Raw genomic sequence first — 19,460 nt, 5'->3', positions numbered from 1 at the left:
AGAAAAAGAAAAATGACATTGAAATTAAAGAGACTACAATATAAGACAAGCAGATGCTAAATGTCATTCTTCACTGGAACCAACCTTTTCTATAAAAGACTGCATTGAGGAACTCTTCTGCTTGTCTCTCGAATCGAATGATTTTTGCTTGCTCTTGTTTAAGCAGAGCTTCTTGCCCAGCTCCCGAAGCTGGTTCATCCAGACCGACTAAGTGTCCCTGCAAAAATATTTGGTGAAATATTTGCACAAAAATGTTTCCCCATTAATTATCAAAAGCACAGATCCAAAATAAAAAAATAAGTGTTAATAACAGATAAGACACATCAATTTAATTCAATTAATATATCTTAAAACTTCAAGTCAGGATAATATTTATTTCCACAAAAGTGTAAAGGCAAAATGAATACAAAAATATGCTTTAGGTGTTTTTTTTAATGATGTTTTTTGATTATGAGTTTTGTTTATAGGTTAACTCCAATTAAACTATAATTACCACGGGAAAATATCTTTGAGCATTCAAATATATCAGTTATTACACCATAACAACAGTTCAAAGACAATTCAACTCAGACAAAAAGATACCTTAAACACAATCTCATCTGAGAATCATGTTTGCCCTCCAAGCATGAGATCTGTTATCTCCAGACACAAAACAAACATTTGTGTTCAGGGGCCCATTAGGAGGGAAACTCAAAAATAATGTATTAAAATTCCTAATTCTGTCCCTAGAGCACTATTTTACAAATGGTAGCTTTTAAATCTTTAGTGGGTTGTGAAATTATAAAGTCAATACTAGCACTAGAAGAAAAAATTGAAAAATAGAGTGCATTGCATGTTATGAGGATTAAACAATACAGTATCTTAAAGGGTAAACATTTCAGTATGGCATATTCATGTTTGCAATAATGAAAATGTGGGTCCCAATCAAAAAGTTTCAAACTGTTGTACTAGACTCATCCCAGAGACATCTAGATTACGCTCTCAGACTGCAGGAACACTGGACTAGGTTGACAATGCTTTGCACTTACTTCCATTTTTGCAGCTAATAATAAAATGGTAATAGAAAATAGAGTATAAAGAAAAACAAAGTACATCTTTTAAGAGTTCTTTAAGTTCAAGTGCATATAGTTTACTTCATATCTCCGTAATATATCAACACATGCATTTACTTATATCATGAAAAATCAAAAGTCCTCTAAATAAGAATAGGGGGCTACTTTGGCACAATGAAAAGGAAGTAAACAAGACACTGAAAGCATGTTACAATCCACAAATGAATGATTCCTCAAAAATTTTAAATAGGCAAATGTTATTTGCAATCACTTTTCTATGATTTCCCCATACCCAAATTGTGTCAATAGCACAACTAAAATATGTACTTTACAAAAACACATTTAGCATCAATTATATATTGTAAACTAATAGTTCAATATGAGGAACTCCCTTTCATACTTGAATTAAAACAATCCCTTAACATTTCCATGTAAGACATATTAAGTTTGCTTCATGAGTCTTGCAGCAAATGAATATGAGTCTTTTTAGAAAAACCTCTATTTTAGTTATATTTGCCATCATTCTCCTCCATGGATTAAAGAAATCAGTAAGAAAGTATCTCTAAGAAATGAATTACAAATAATTTTGATACAGGTTTAACATTTAAAATGTATCAGGAACAGGTATTAATTAAAGAGCTCAATAAAATCCTCATTTGAGTTATACTTTAATGCCATTTCATTGTTTACTGACTTTTAAAAATCACACATTACATGGCATAACTATACTTAAGTTCATAGTCCTACATTCAGTCAGTTCAGTCAGGCTTTGAACAGAATATTTACACTAAACTATGTTTAATGTAGCATCCAGGCTACTTTCTAATCTAAATCAACACTGAGCATTTAATCTGGCATCAGATGAGTCTGGGTGCATTTAGGGTGGTAGGGCTATAGACTAACCTAGCATTCAGTAATGCTAGGTTCTTTCTTGAATCAAACAATTACCATTTTTATCAACCTGTACTCTGATACACACAGCTTACTTTTAGTTGGTTCATATTAATTACAGTCACACCTCTTTGCTTTTAAGGTTTTACTGAGATATAATACACACCATACAATTTACCCATTTAAAATATAAAATGCAATGCTTTTTAGTATATTCACAGAGGTGTGGAACCATCACCATAGTCTAACTTTAGAACATTTTTGTACTCCAAAAGAAAACCCTGTATCCATTAACAGTCACTCCCCACTCTCCCAACTCTAGGCAACCACTATATTACTTTCCGTCTCTATAAGATTTATCTATTCTGGAAATTTCACATAAATGGAAACACACAATACTTGGTTTTTTAGTGACTGACTTCTTTCTCCCATAATAACGTTTTCAAGGTTTATACAAGTTGTAGCATGTATCAATACTTTCTTTGACTGCCAAATAATATTCCATTGTAATGATATACAACATTTTATCCATTCATCAGTTAATGAGCTTTTGGGTTGTTCCTTTTTTTGGTCTATGATATGAATAATGGTGCTTTTAATATTTGTGTACCAGTTTTTGTGTAGATGCATATTTCATTTCTCTTGGATATATACTTAGGAGTGGGATTTCTGGGTAATAGTTAACTATGTTCACCATTTTGAGGAAGTGCCAAATCATTTTTCAAAGTAGCCTGTATTTTCTATTCCCAACAGATTCCAGTTTCTCCACACATTCATGAACACTCATTATTTTTTTTTTTATACCTATCCTAATATACAAGAAGTGTTATCTCATGATTTAGGTTTGCATTTCCCTAATGACTCATGATTTCGAGTGTCTTTTTGTGTGCTTATTAGCCAAATATCTCTCACAGAGAAAAATGTATACTCATATGGTTTGCCCAGTTTTTAATTGGGCTACTTATATTCTTGAGCTGTAAAAATTCTCTATATATTCTGGACACACTTCCATTATCAGGTAATTCGCAAATACTTTTTCTCATCCACCTGTGAGCTTTCTTAACACTTCACTGATGCTCCTGTATATTAGCAGTACAAAAGTTTTTAATTTTAATGAATCCCAACTTGCTTGTCTTTCGTCATTTGCGCTTTTGGCGTTGTAAAAAAAAACTAATGTTTAACCCAATGTCATGAAGATTTACTCCTGTGTTTTCTTCTAAAAGTTTTACTGTTTTACAACTTACTTTTGGGTCTATGATGCATTTCAACTAAGTTTCTGTGTATGGTATAGAGAAGAGCCCAACTTTCTTTGGGGAGCGGGGGGACAAAAACACTGGCCATAATTTTACTTCAATTATATCCCACTGATCTATATTTATATATCCTCATGCTGGTAACACACTGTGTTGATCATTATAGTTTTATAGTAAGTTTTGAAATTATTTTATAAGACTGTTTTGGCTATTCACGTTCCCTTGAATTTTCATATTTTGGATCATCTTGTCAATTTCTGTAAAGAAATCAGCTACAGTCTTGACAGGGAACATGCAGATCTTTTGGGGGATTAATCCCATTTTCATAATACTGAGACTTCCAATCCATGAACATGGGATGTCTTTCATTTAGATCTTTAATTTCTTTCAATGATGTTTTGTAATTTACATTGCATAAGTCTTACACTTTTTGTTAAACTTATTCCTAATATTTTATTCTTTTTGATGCTATTATAAATGGAATTTTCTTAATTTCATGTTGGAGAGTTCATCGCTAGTTCTTATTATTTTCCATTTTTAAAAGTTTTAATTTTTAATTCTTTAAAGGTTTTATTAAATTGTAGTTGATTTACAATGTAGTAATTTCTGCTATAAAACAAAATCATTCTGTTATACATATATACACATCCACTCTTTGTCAGATTTTCCCCCCCCCCATTTAGATTATCATAGAACACTGGCAGAGTTTCCTGTGCTACACACACAGCAGGTCTCTGTTGGCCAGTCATTCTGTATACCACAATGTGCATATGCCCATCCCAAACCCCCAGTCTGTCCCTCCCCCTTTGGTAACAACTATTTTTTAACAAAATGCTATATTCTGCAACCCTGCTGAACTTGCTTATTAAATCTAACAGTGTTTTGTAGATTCCTTAGGATTTTCTATATACATCATCATGTCCTCTGCAAACAGATACTTTTACTTCTTTTACAATCTGGATAATTTTGGTTTCTTTTTATTGCCTAATTATCAAGGCTAGAATCTCTTGTACAACTCCAAATAGACATGGTGAGAGTAGACATTTTGTCCTGTTCCTGATTTTAGGGTGAAATTTTTCAATCTTTTACCATTTAGTATGATACTAGCTATGTATTTTTGTAGGTCAGGTTGAGGATGCTACCTGCTATTCCAGTTTGTTGGGTGTTTTTATGGTGAAAAGGTGTTGGATTTCACCAAATGCTTTTTTTGGGAGGCATCTATTGAGAAGATGATGTCGTTCCTGCCACTTATTCTTATCAATACATTGTATTCTGTTAACTCATTTTGGGGTATTAAACCAATCTTGCATTCCTGAGATAAATCTCACTTGGTAATGGCATATAACAGTTTTCATATACTGCTGGATTTGGCTTGGTAATATTTTGTTGAGAGTTTTTTTCGGTGATATTGGTGCATATGGTTGCAGAGTAGTGCTGGTCTGTGGTTTTCTCGTGATGTCTTTGGCTTTGATTTTTAAATAATACTCATCTCATAGAATGAGGAAATCTTTATATTTCAGACAAGTTTATGAAAAATTGGTATTAATTCTTTAAAAAATATCTGGTAGACATCACCAGTAAAGACATCTAGTCATAGGCTTTTCTTTGCTGAAAGTTTTCAAATTTCTAATGCACTCTCTACTTGTTCTAGGTCATATTAGGTTCCTAGGACTACCATAATTATCACCACAAACTGGGGGGTTTAAAACAGCAGAAATTTACTCTCTTGAAGCTCTGGAGTTTAAATTGTGACATCAAAGTGTCACCAGGGCTTGCTCCTTCTGAAAGTTCTAGGAAAGAGTCCTTCCTTGCCTCTTCCTAGCTTCTGCCGGTTTCCAGCAATTCTTGATTTTCTTGGTTTATGACAGCATAACATCAATTTCTTCCTTCATCTTTACATAGACTTCTTTCCCTGTGATGTATCTGTGTTCTCCAACTCTCCTTAAAAAGATAGCAATCATTGGAATTAGGGCCCACTTGAATCCATTATAACTTTATTTTGACTGGATTACATCTGCAAAGACTTCATTTCCAAATAAGGTCATATTCAAGATACCAGGAGTTAGAACTTCAATATTGTCTTTTTTGGGAGGTACACAATTCAGGTAGGTCTGTTTAGATTTTTTCTCTTTCCTGATGCCAGTTTTGGTAGTTTGCATCCTTTCAGGCATTTATCTATTTCATTTATCTTTTTGCATACATGCTATTAACAGTATTTTCCTTATAATCCTTTTTATTGCCATAAGGTCAATACTGATCTCCTCTACATTGCTTGTGATTTCATAATCTGAACTTTCTCTCTTTTTATCTTGACCAGCATTGGATAAAGGTTGATTAATCTTACTGATCTTTTTGTAGGCCAACTTTTGGTTTTCAAGATTTTCTCTATTTCTATATTTTACTACTTTACTTCTGCTCCAATCACTTCCTTATTTCTGTTTACCTATGGTTTAGTTTGTTCTTCTTTTTTTTTTTTTTCTTTCAGTCCCAATATAGACAGTAGGGTACTGAATTGAGATCTTTTTCATTTAATGTAGGCATTTGCAGTTACAAATTATCTTCTAGGCTGTAAGCTGTACTTTGTAAGTTTTGGTATGTTTTGGTTTTGTTTCAATTAATTCTCAAACTATTTTCTAATTTCCTTCAAGATCTCTTCTTTGATCCATTGATTTTTTTTTTTTTAGAAATGCTTTAATTTCCACATATTTGTGAATTCCTCACACTTCCATTGTAACTGATTTCTAATTTCATTCTACTGTGGTGGGAAAACATATTTTGTATAACTGTAATTCTTTAATGGCCTAGCATATGGTCTCTCCTGAAGAATGTTTCATGTGCACTTGAGAAAAATGAGTACTTTGCTCTTGTTGAGTGGAGTGTTCTCTATAAATGTCTGCTGGGTTTAGTTGATTCACAGTGTTGTTCAAGTTTTCCATCTCTGTTGAACTTCTGCCTAGATGCTCTATCCATTATTGAAAGTGGGCTACTGATAAGTCCAACCCAATTATTGCTGAATTGTTTCTTTCCCCCTTCAACTCTGTCACATTTTGCTTCATGCATTTGGGGGCTCTGTTGTTAGGACAGAATATGGTTACAGTTGCAGACTGACCCTTTTTACGATTGATGCCTGTTTATCTCTAGTTCCCCAGCAGTGTGCAGTGTCTGATAGCACTTCTCAGAGGATGTTGTCAGCTGGGCTCTCTAGAAGTTTTTCCCTCGGGTCTTCCCTTTATAAGCTTCCAGTGTATCTGCTGCAGTGGTATCATATAACCAGCTGTTAGTCTCTAAACTGTTCTACTGTTTTGCCATACCTTGGGGCATAAATTGAACCTCAGTCTGATCCAATAAAAGTGGAGCCTTTCGTCAGGGTCAGGGTCTTCCAGGCTTGCTGCGACCCCAGGAAGGCATTTCCTTGCTATCCTTTCAGGTTTTTTAAACTTCTAACTTGTCTGTTACTTTTTGCTACTGGTGTCAAGGAGCTACCAGCCTCCTTATAGTTGTTTACCACAAAGATCTTGATGATCTTCAACACTGTTTCACAAGCTCTGTTCCAAATAAAGTCAGTCCTCTTGGGAGAGCTATCAAAATTCTCTGTTCCTTTAAGGCCTGCCTTAGGAAGAACCTTTGTGTACAGGAACTGGGGGCTGGGACAGCGACCCACTTCTCTCAGAGTAACCTCTGTGCTCTATGAGTGGGGGTGCCAGATGACTTGCCCTCTTGGCATAGAACTTCAGCCTTATGAATGAGGCCTAGCCCAGGGCAACTGAGGCCTAGTACGCACAGCCTGTTGTGCCTAGAGCAGACTTTAGTTCAGAGTAAAGGTTAGGTGAAGGAAGGGAGCCCTATGCCTTTAACCTCACCTGCCTGGATGAAAGCTTTTGCATTAAGAAGCTAGAAGGTATAAAAGATGCCCAGTCTGCCCCTCCTGCTGAGAGGAGAGTTTCCCTCAAACACGGCTCAGGGAAATGGATGAGAATGGATCATGGCTCAAATGCTACAGACTCTTGTTGCTCTTATTGAGATTTAGTAGATTTTTTTTTTTTTAAACAAATGATTCTCCATTTTCTGTATGCCCTTAAGATAATCATTTCCCAAGTTTAAATAAATGCTTTGAAATAATTTTTACCAGTTAAACAGTTGTTTTGATTGTTTTAATCCAGAATAATAACCAAATATGAAAAATACAGCACAAAATCATGTACTTTTTTCAGGTGCATCTGGTCACCAAGTTAAAAATTTATAGCAATGATATATAAACAAAATATCCTCTCTCACTGTACATAAGTATACCAAAATTAATGAACAAGAACAAAAAACAAAACCCTCCTACAACATAGGGCTAAAAAAGCTAATCAATAGTCAGGAGATAGGAAGTTAAATAAAACAATTCATGTTATTTCCTCTCCTCCATATATAAATTCTAAAAGGAATCATCATGCATGGTGTAGCAAAAAAATAACAAAATGATGTGACATACTCTTCTGTAAATAAAAAAAACACTGTTCTTTGCATTTATCATCCCTATTTATGAAAGAGCAAGTTTCTGGCCCAGAGCTAAAGAGGAAATAAAGCTGGAGATTAGAATTCTAATTTGTGTCACCTATAAGTTCCTTCCTTCAGCATTCAGGAACTAATCTACCTAGACTGGTTGGTTCATAGCCAGAGGTGATTCTGACATATTAGAATCTACTGTGAGCTTCTTAAAAGTATTCATGCCTAGAACATAACTCCCAGACCTTTTGATTCTGTAGCTCTCAGGTAGGGAGTTGTCATTATGTTTTTTAAAAGCTCTCTCTGTAATAAGGAGCTGAAAAAAACCCATCAGTATCATATTTTAAAAATTATTACATATTTGGGGAGTTCCTGGCATGGCACAGTGGAAACAAATCCAACTAGGAATCATGAGGTTGCGGATTCAGTCTTTGGCCTCGTTCAGTGGGTTAAGGATCTGGTGTTGCCGTGAGCTGTGGTTGTACGTCGCAGAAGCGGCTCAGATCTGGCGTTGCTGTGGCTGTGGTGTAGGCCAGTGGCTACAGCTCCAATTAGACGCCTAGCCTGGGAACCTCCCATATGCCACAGGTGCAGCCCTAAAAAGACAAAAAAAAAAAAAAAAAAAAAATTACATATTTATAAATTTTTGTACTTGAGACAGTCACCCCTCTTGTCATTTATATTTTCCCAAATGTTCTGGCAATTCTAGCTTTATTCTTTTAGATTGTATTTAAAATCCACTAGTCAATTCTGTTCCCACCAAAATCAGTCCTGCAAAGATGTGTATTTTGATCTGAATGGTGTTATACTTAGAAATTCAGGAAGAAGTAACATACTTTAAAATATTTAGTTTTCTCTTTTAAGGGACTGCTTTATACTTATCCAAATGGCTTAATGGATGGATCTCAATTACAATTCTGGTTTTTTTTTTTTTTTTGTCTTTTTGCCTTTTTCTAGGGCTGCTCCTGCAGCACATGGAGGGTTCCCAGGCCAGGGGTCCAATTGGAGCTGTAGCCACTGGCCTACGCCAGAGCCACAGCAACACTAGATCCGAGCCACATCTGTGACCTACACCACAGCTTATGGCAATGCCGGATCCTTAACCCACACTGAGCAAGGCCAGGGATCGAACCCGCAATCTCATGGTTCCTAGTCGGATTTGTTAACCACTGCGCCATGACAGGAACTCCTACAATTCTGTTGTTTATTCATATAGTTCCCACATATTTATTATTTTATATTTTTACTGTCATTATGAAAAGAATGTTTCCTTTATTTTTTAACTGCTAGCACTGGCAAAATAGTGAGGGAAGAAGGGAGGGAGGGAAAGGGAGAGAGGAGAAACTTAAAGCTTAATTCTATATACAGCTTTCAAGGGAAAATATAGGTCATCTATCTTCAGCCGCTGTGTTCTCTTGGTTGTCTCACTAGTTTGTGTCAATTTTCCAACATTCTTTTAAGGAAATTTCTTTTAAGGCAGCTGTGAGTGTGGTAGGGAGAGGTAGAGGAAAAGGGAGCTGCAGCAAGTCATCAACACTTTGTGGTCTAATGACCCATCACCCAAAATAGTAAAAAAGATATAATACTGAATGGGTCGCAATTAACAGAAAAGACCGCAAATTCTTTATTAAACTTTTGGTTATTTCAAACTACATAATCCATACAATATATTCATTTATCGTTTTTTACTATTTTTTTGAGAATGACAAAGTAACAGCCAAAAGATGTTCTCAGATAAATTTCTAAATTTTCTCTACAAGTATTGTTTCTCTGTACTGCTAGAAATGCTAAAATGAAATTCTTCAGGCTGAAGGGAAATGACACAACAAAACACTAAAAGAAATTAAAGATGATGTGAATAAAGATGAGATAAACCATGATCACAAACTGGAAAACTCCACATTGTTAATTTGGCAATTCTCTCCAAATTATCTACAGATGCAAAGTAATCCTAATCAAAATTATAAAGGGCTTTTTGAAGAACAAAAAAGTTAATTTTAGAATTTATATAGAAAAGTCAAGGACCTAGATTAATAAAGCAATTCTGAAAAAGAAAAAACAAAGAGTATTCATACTACTTGATTTCAAGACACAAAGATAAAACAATCAAGACACAGGTATTAGTGTAAGGACAGACATATAGTTCAATGTCACAGGACAGAGTTCAGAAATACACTTATATGTGTTTGGTGGAGGGAGTGTCTTTACATCAAATGGTGCTGGAACTTGATTATTTTACAGTATATAATAAACCTCAACACTTAACTCACATACCATATACAAAAATTAACTAGAAATAGACCATAAGCCAAAATGTTGAGTCAATATCACTAAACTTCTAGAAGAAAATAAATTTTTTTGTGTGTTTGACACTGGATTAGGACAAGATTTTTTGAATAGGACATAAAAACATGAATTTTAAGAGAAAAAACTGGTAAGAGATTTTATATAGAATATAGAAAGAAGTATTACAACTTAGTTTCTTTAAATGGCAAAAATTTGATACAGTGTTTCACATAGCTCTGTACAGAGAAAGTTGCTCAATATCACTAGTCATCAGGGAAAATGAAAATTAAAATCACAATGGGATATCACTACAGACCCACTAGAATGACTAAAATTAAAAAGACCAACAATATCCAATGTTGGCAAAATGTGGAACATTGGAACTCCCATATACTGCTAACGGAAATGCAAAATAGTTCAGTCACTTTGGTGAAACGTGACAGTATTTTATAAGGTTAAATATGCAATTAAAATACTACTGAGTAATTCCAATTCTAGGCATTTATCCCAGAGAAATGAAAATATATGCCCAAAGACTTAGATGTGAATAAGCCTAACAGCCAACATTTGGAAACAATTCAAAGTCTATAAGAAAAGAAAAATAAATGGATAAACAAATAGTGCAATATTCATGCTCTAGAGACCTATTCAGCAATAAAAGGAAAAGTCACATACAACATCAAGAATGAATATTAAAAATTATGCTAAGTGGGGAGTTCCCGCCATGGCTCAGAGGAAACAAATCTGACTAGTATCCATGAGGATGCAGGTTCGATCCCTGGCCTGGCTCAGCTGGGTTAAGGATCCGGCACTGCTGTGAGCTGTGGTACAGGTTGCAAACGCGGCTTGGATCTGGTGTTGCTGTTGCCATAGGCCAGTAGCTACAACTCCCATTCGACTCCTAGCCTGGGAACCCCATATGCCACGGCTGCAGCCCTAAAAAGCCAAAAAAAAAAAAGCTAGGTGAAAGCAGTCACAAACAGAAGACTATATACCTAATGAGTCCTATAACATAAAATTCTAGAAAAGATAAAACTACAGTGATTGCCTGGGTTTGTAGATACAATGCAGGGACTGACTAAAAAGGAGCACAAGAAAACTTTTACAGGTGAGGGAACTGTCCTATATCTTGACTGTGCTGGCTGTTATCAACTGCACACATTTTCCAAAATCTATTAATCTGTACTCTAAAATGGATGTATTTTATTGTGTAAGTATTACCTCAATAAAAATCATTACAAACAGATTCAGGGTTTTAAAGACGCTAGATACTGAATGTAGTAGCACTGAATTCTGACTCTTGAACTAGTCACTTGAAATCAAAGAAATGATCTCTTACATTTTCAGAGTCACAAAGAAATGTGACACATTTTCAAAAACTCATGTGACTTTCTTTCTCCTCAAGCAAGCAACTTTTAGGTTAAAAAACAGTATCATTTACTTGCCATCCACTTCTTTGCACAGTATACTGAACCGATGCCAGTGGCCATGAATTTTGATCTTTTTTTCATTGACATTTAATGAAGGTAAATAGGCTGATTATTGCCCAACATTTGGTCTTTGTTACTGAAGCTGTAAGTAGACTGGACCAAAAAAGGGGGTTTTTATATTAACAATTCCTCACCAAAGGAATCAGATTCCTCCTCGAAAAATGGAATCCAGTATTGGAACACAGAAAAGACAAAATAAACCTAGAATACTCTGTACCAGAAAGTAAGACAGGGCTCAAAAAATGATGAGGACATGTCAAAAGGACATAGGAGGGGTTCCCACTAGCTAAATATGGGGCACTATATGATAACCTATTGACTAGAATAAGAATCTCGATTCCCAATTGATAGAGAAAAAAGAAAGCTCTTTCTCAACAGGGTAAAGTCAACTAAAAAATACCGAAGAAATGATGGAGTTAGATCACTGTTTTCAAATCATGAGAGAAATGACTTATTCTAGCAATAAATTATCATCAATATTAAAACTGAAATGATGAAAGTTTGATAAAGAAAATACATTTATCATGATCTCAAAGTATCTGTCTATAAATTACTTAATAATCACAAGGAGAAAAATAGTAATATTTCAGTGGAGAAACCTAGTGGGCATCAACCTTGCCAAAGTCAACATCACCTACTAAAGTGACACTGTGTGCATTTCATGATGTGATGCACTGGCAAGGACATATTGCTTATTTAATATTCCCATAAAAGATAATGACTTGAATTTAACCATGAAGAAACAATTAGAAAACCTAAATCGAGAGACATTCTACAAAATGAATGACCTGTACTCTTCAAAAAATATCAACATCATTAAAAATAAAAGGCTGGAACCATTCTAGATCAAAGGAGACTAAAGAGTAGTGAAAATCAAATTCAGTGAGTGATCTTAAATTGGATTTTGGATTAAATGAGGGGGTAAAAAACTATATTCACTGGAACAATTGGAAAATTTTAAATGAAATTCAAAGATTAGATAATATATCAAAATTAACTTTACTGATTTTTGGTAATGTACTGTGTAGTTAAGCAAGTGAATATACTTATTCTTAGGAAATAGGAAATAAACACAAAATACTTAGGAGTAAAGAGTTACGAGGGGTAGGATGTCTGTAACTTACCTCACACGGTTCAGAAAAACTGTATGTAGTGTTATATGTAATATCTATGAGAAATAATGAGAATGAATTAAGGCAAATGTGGCAAAATGTTAAATGATGAGTCTAGGTGAACTGCACATAGAAGTTTCTGTGCTATTTTTTAAACTTTTTTATAAAGATAAAATGATTTGAAAGTAAAAAGTTTAAAAAGGTAAGGGTGGACGAATGCTGAACCCTACTTTTCTTCCACAAGTCAAATATCCCTTTCCTCTTCCATATAATCCCAGCTGTCTTGCCATTAAATTATACTTGCTTGTGTTGCTGCTTTGGTGCACAGTTAGAGGAAGAAAAACAAATAATATTAAGAAGGATGTGGAACGTAACATCTTTCAGCATTCTCTTAGTCTCAACAATCTGATAAAGATACTCAAAACAGAATAAAAACTTTTCCTGTCAAGGTCCAGATAGCAACTATTTTAGGCTTTGCAGGCTACATACAGTCCTATAACATTTCTCCTTTTCCCCCCAATCACCTCTTTATGCTTGTAGGCATTACAAAAATAGACTGTGGGCTGGATTTGGAGACAGGTCATAGTTTGCTGACCCCTGACAGAATTATTAAATTTCTCTAAGAACTACAAGTATCTCTATTGGTCCCCGAAAATAGCAAGGACATTACTGAATAAATAAAGCAGCAAAAATTTTATCAGCGTGGTAGTCAGTTCTTAGGGCAGTAAACAGTTAATAAAGTTAAACTTTAAACAAACAAACAAAAGAAGAACATTTCTTAAAGTTTCTTCTGTAACTCTAAAGTTGTCACATTTGGGTTTGGGGTTTTTTTGAGGGGTAAGAATGGGGCAAGGGGGTCACTTACATAAAGTTGCTGATTTTCTTTTTGAGACAGAGCACCTCAGGAAAGAGAACGAAGAAAAAACAAGTTCCACTTGGGAAAAGTAAGACGGCCTAGATTTTAGAACTGCGATATAAAACTGAAGGGGTGACATTTTAGAGCCGTTCCTGTCTTAATTCATATCATTCCCACTCCGTACCCGGATTCTCCAAATTTAAATGGTATTTTTAAAAAATAGTATAGAAAATCTAGGAATTAGAAGTATATGCCTACACATAGGCTTTGTAATAATTATGTGAGCAAGGCCTACCCAAGTAGAACATGGGCCTTTGGTAACAGCCATGGGCCTTTAGCTATCGATGGCTTACTGACATTTCAAGCAATGAACTAAAAAGAGCTGACAAGACGCAATGCATTGATTTAAATGCCACTCTCCTAGGTCTTATTATTTTAAATGCCAGCAAGTCTTAGGGAAAATGGATCCACCATTTTAAATGTTTATACTCTCTAAGATCAGTCATCTAAAAAGAAACCTTCTTACTTCAGGTAAGTTACTGCTTTTTACATTAACCAAATACGCATTGTTGTGCTTACAATGCTTACTGTATGTCATTATGTTACCTTCAATTTTGTCAAGCAGGTTAAAGAATTGGAAAACAAAGTTTGAAACCTGAATACCTATCAAGGGTTAAAGTATTAGAGATATACAACAAACTTAACTATGAATGACTCCTGTCAGTGTATCTAATTGTTGTTACTGTACATGGAAATTAAGCTTAAAGTACAAGTGGCAAATGACTATTATTACCATATATGTAACTCACCAGTATTTATAATCAGAATTTCTTGCCATAATTTTTCTTCTATGACACTCGTATAGTTATTAAAACATTGAAAGACAAATGTAAGCCATCCCAGTCAATACCAAGGGTTTCTTATATCCTTCCACTAGTTGGAAAAGTTTATACTATCCCAATTCTCAGCCACAATCCAGGCTCAATTAAAAGACTTACTGAATTTTTCTTTTGTGTGCATATGCATGTCTTTTGTCTTTTTAGGGCCGCACCTGAGACATATGGAGGTTCCCAGGCTAGGGATCTAATTGGAGCTGTTGCTGCCGGCCTACATCAGAACCACAGCAACACCAGATTCAAGCCACGTTTGCGACCTACACCACAGCTTGGGGCAACGCCAGATCCTTAACCTACTGAGCAAGGCCAGGCATTGAATCCGCAACCTACATGGTTCCTAGTCAGATTCGTTTCCGCTGCGCCAAGACGGGAACTCCAAGACTTACTGAATTTCTAATCTGCTCTCAGTAATGACTATGGATTTCTCCAGATACTCAAGATCACTATAAACACTTGAAGAGCCAATTGCACACTGGAGGTAATAGTATTACAAAGTCAGCTGCTGAGGGTAATCTTGCCTTTTTCTAAACCCCTGTAGTGATTTACATATGCTGCTCTGACAGCACTACTTTTATAACCTGTACCATATTTATTTATGTATAAATATTTCTTACCTCTTCCACTAGACAACAAATTTCTTGAAAATAGCATCAGTAGCTAAAACTTTTTAAATATTTACAGTACCTTTATTTCAACTGCAGTGGCCGGTACTTTCTGACATAATAAGGGTGAAATAAATAGTTCATTTTAAATTTAGCAATGAGGAACTTGGAGTTCCTGTCATGGCTCAGCGGTTAATGAATCCGACTAGGAACCATGAGGTTATGGGTTCAATCCCTGGCCTTGCTCAGTGGGTTAAGGACCTGGCATTGTTGTGAGCTGTGGTGAAGGTCGCAGACGTGGCTTGGATCTGGCGGTGCTATGGCTCCGGTGGAGGCTGGCGGCTATAGCTCCAATTGGACCCCTAGCCTGGGAACCTCCATATGCAGTGGGAGCAGCCCTAGAAAAGGCAAAAAACACACACACACAAAAAAGAAATGAGGAACTTAATAAAGCTTTTAAAAGAAAAACGTAAAAAATACAAGGGCTAAGATTTAACACTGTTAAGATGTCAATGCTACCACAAATCATCCACATAGTTAATGTAACCTCGATCAAAATCTTAAAGGTGTTTTTTTTTTTTTTTTTTTTTAAGGGCCACACCCACAGCATATGGAGGATCCCAGGCTGGGGGTCGAATTGGAGCTGTAGCTATTGGTCCACAGCCACAGCAGCACTGGATCCAAGCCACGTCTGTGATCTACACTACAGTTCAGAGCAATGCCAGATCCTTAGCCCACTGAAGGAGGCCAGGGATCAAACCCACGTCCTCATGGATACTAATCGGGTTTGTTAACCTCTGAGCCATGATGGGAACTCCCCTAATGGAGTATTTTGCAGAAATACAAAAATTTATGCTAATATTCATATAGAATTGGAAGAGACTCCAAACAGCCAAAACAATCTTGGAAAAGAGAAAAAAATTTGGAGGTATCACACTTTCTTTTTTTTGTCCTTTTTAGGGCTGCACCCATGGCACGTGGAGTTTCCCAGGCTAGAGGTCTAATTGGAACTACAGCTGCTGGCCTACGCCATAGAAATAGCCATGCCAGATCCAAGCCACGTCTGCAACCTACACCATAGCTCACAGCAACACCGGATCCTTAATCCACTGAGCAAGGCCAGGGATTGAACCTGCAATCTCATGGTTCCTAGTTGGATTCATTTCCACTATGCCACAACGGGAACTCTGAGGTATCACACTTCCTAATTTCAAAACTTATTACAAAGCTACAGTAATCAAAACAATACAGTACTTAGGTTGTTATCATATCTGGATAATTGTAAATAATGCTGCCATGAACACAGAGGTGCATGTACCTTTTCCAATTAGTGTTTCTGAATTCTTTGGATAAACACCCAGAAGTGGGATAGATGGATCATATGGTATATCATTTTATTCTTAATTTTTTGAAGAATCTACACACTGTTTTCTATAGTGGCTGTACCAATTTACATTCCCATTGACTGTATGAGAGTTCCCTTTTCTCTACATCAATAAATGGATAGAGAAGATACAGTGTATATATACACACACAATTATATATATTACATATAATCGAATACTACTCAGACATAAAAAGGTGAAACCTTGCCATGTGCAACAACATGGATGAAAGTTGAGGGTCTTAATGCTAAGTAAAGTAAGTCAGATGGAGAAAGACAATTCCATGTGATTTCACTCATACATGGAATATAACAAACAAAACCAAAAAAAAAAAACCAGAATAAATGAACAAATAAATCAAACATGTAGATACCAAGAACAAAGGGGGAAGGAGGAGGAGGAGCTAGATAAAGGTATCAACTGTATGGTGATAGACGAAAACTGAATTTTTGGTGATGAGCATGCTGTAGTGTATACATTAAGTAGAAATACAATCTGCACACATAAAACTTACATAATGTTACCTACCAGTTACTGCAATTTAAAAAAAATATGGTACTGGCATAGAAAGACACATAGAATAATGGAATGGAATAGAGTCCAGAAATAAACCCTCACATGTATGGCCAAATAATTTTTGACAGGGGTGCCAAGACCATTCAATGACTCTTTAACAAATGGTGTTGGGAAAACTGGATATCCACATGTAAATAAAAAGCATCAAGTTGCATCCTTATATTATACACAAAAATAAACTCAAAATGGATCAAAGACTTAAAATTATAAAACCCTGTGAAGAAAACACAGGGTGGAAGGATTCAATAATAGTGGATTTGACAATGATTTTTTGGATATAACACCAAAAGAACAGGCAACAAAAGTATAAATAGATAAACATCAAAATTTTAAAAACTTCCATTTATCAAATGACATAATCAACTGAGTGAAAAGGTAACCTATAAACTGGGAGAAAATCTTTGCAAATAATAGATTTCGTAAGAGGTTAATATTCACAAAGAATTTGTACAACTAAACAACAACAACAAAACTTGATTTAAAAATGGGCAAGGTACTTGATAAAATAATAAACACATGAAAAGATGTTCAACACCAAAATTATTAGGGAATGACAATCAAAATGACAATAAAAACAAAAAATAAATGGAAGACAACAAATGCTGGGATGATGTGGATAAACTGAGGTTCTTATGCATTACTGCTGGGAATGTAATATCGTGCAACTTACGTGGAAAAAAGATTTGACCATCCCTCAAAAAAAACCAGAACTATCATATGATCCAGCAATTCCACTTCTGGATATTTATCCAAAGGAAACAAAAACAACTCAAAAAGATACAGGCATCCTCATGTTCACTGCAGCATTAATTATGACAGCCAAGATACAGAAGCAACCTAAGTGTGCACAGATGTATGAATGGATAAAGAAAATGTGGTTGGTCCAATTACCTACCTAAACATATACACACAATGGTATAATACTAAGCTTTTTACAGAAGCCTTGCCATTTGTGATAATATGGTTGCTACCTTGAGGACATTATGCTAAATAAAATAAGTCAGAGAAAGACAAATATCGTATGACCTCACTTATATGTGGGTTCTAAAAATGAAACACTCCACTCACAGATACAGAAAACAGGTGGCAGAAGGGTGTCAAATTGGTGAGGGTGGTAAAAGGTACAAACTTCTAGTTACAAAATCAATTAAGTTTTGGGGATGTAATGTATAGCATGGTGACTACAGTTAATAATACTGTATTATATGCTTGAAAATTGCCAAGTATGAATATTAAAAATTCTCATCACAAGAAAAAAAATTGTATCTGTGTGGTGATGAATATTAACTAAACTTATTGTGGTGATCATTTTGCAATATACACAGATATTAACCGTTACATGTTGTATACCTGATACTAAAAAGTTATATGTCAATTATATCTCAATTAGAGAAAACAAACAAACAAACAACAAAAAACAGAAAAAAATAACCAAAAAATGTTTTTAAAAAAGCATTGCTGGATGAAGCAATCTTTCTGATTTTCTTGAAACTATCTTTTTTGTTGCTGAAATAACTAGAAAACACCAAACAGCAATTCAAGTGAGAGGAGTAAAGTTACCATATTCCCCCTTGCTATTTTTCAAAACAGTGCCTTCACGGCTCAGAGTTCCTCACTGTTCTTTCTCAGCGTGAGCAAGTCAGTGTAACCAGGATTCTTATACTTAGGCATTCTTGCCTCCTTTTAATTCCAGCCGTTAAATCCTATAGTTACATTGACTGTATTCTAATTTCAGTAAGAATCTCTCATAGCTGATTAGAAACCATTTCTTTTCTTTTCTTTTGTTTTTTTTTTAAGGGCCGCACCCACGGCACATGGATGGATGCTCCCAGATTGGGGGCGAATCGGAGCTGCTGGCCTACACTTCATCCATAGCAATGCCATATCTGAGCCGTGTCTGCAAGGTACACCACAACTCACGGCAATGCTGGATCCTTAACCCAGTGAGCGAGGCCAGGAATCGAACCTGAAACCTCATGGTTACTAGTCGGATTTGTTCCCACTGCGCCACAATGGGAACTCCTGATCAGAAACTAATTTCTTGCTGGTTCTCGCCTTCTTCATCTGTTTCCCTACCCGCTTTTTTCTTTTCAGGGCCACACCCACATCGAAGTTCCCAGGCTAGGGGTTCAATCAGAGCTGCAGCTGCTGGCCACAGCTGGCAGCCACAGCAACGCCAGATCTGAGCCTCTACAACCTATGTCACAAGTCATGGCAACAATGAATTCTTAACCCATTGAGCAAGGCCAGGAATGGAACCTGTGTTCTTATGAATACTAGCTAGGTTTGTTACCCCTGAGCCATGACAGGAACTCCTGTTCCCTCCTTTTAATAACTAATTTCCTCCTTTCCTCCGGTTTCTTTTCTTCCCTAAGTATAAATATTATGCTCCCCCCCAAAATATCTTTACTTAAACCAACTGTCCATTATTTCTATGGTCCTGTTTTCTTCATCATTTCAGACACTAAGAATTTTTCAAACCAATAGATTACATCCATTTCTTAACTCTCACGATACCCACTTATTCATTAACCCTGACAGACTTATAGTCTACCTCCCACAATCAGTAT

The 19,460-nt window shown here is 35.6% G+C and overlaps 1 protein-coding gene across 20 annotated transcripts in view; it reads right to left on the bottom strand.

Annotated features, from left to right (window-relative positions):
• LCOR (ligand dependent nuclear receptor corepressor) overlaps positions 1 to 19,460 on the bottom strand; it is a 134,023-nt gene that overhangs the window by 40,839 nt on the left and 73,724 nt on the right. For 9 of the 20 annotated variants that reach the window (XM_021074299.2, XM_084994942.1, XM_021074304.2 and 6 more), the window contains one exon: positions 85 to 217. The exons of the other annotated variants lie outside the window; for them this stretch is intronic. In XM_021074299.2, coding sequence (XP_020929958.2) covers positions 85 to 217 — 133 coding nt within the window. The remainder of the gene's footprint in view (positions 1 to 84; positions 218 to 19,460) is intronic. 20 annotated transcript variants of the gene reach the window in all.

Source organism: Sus scrofa, chromosome 14 (assembly GCF_054392235.1).
Source record: "Sus scrofa isolate SSC_HxYL_T2T_F1_AM1 chromosome 14, Sscrofa_HxYL_maternal_Yorkshire_Landrace_v2.0, whole genome shotgun sequence".
Classification (NCBI taxonomy): domain Eukaryota; kingdom Metazoa; phylum Chordata; class Mammalia; order Artiodactyla; family Suidae; genus Sus; species Sus scrofa.
This window is presented reverse-complemented; position numbering and strand designations above follow the sequence as displayed.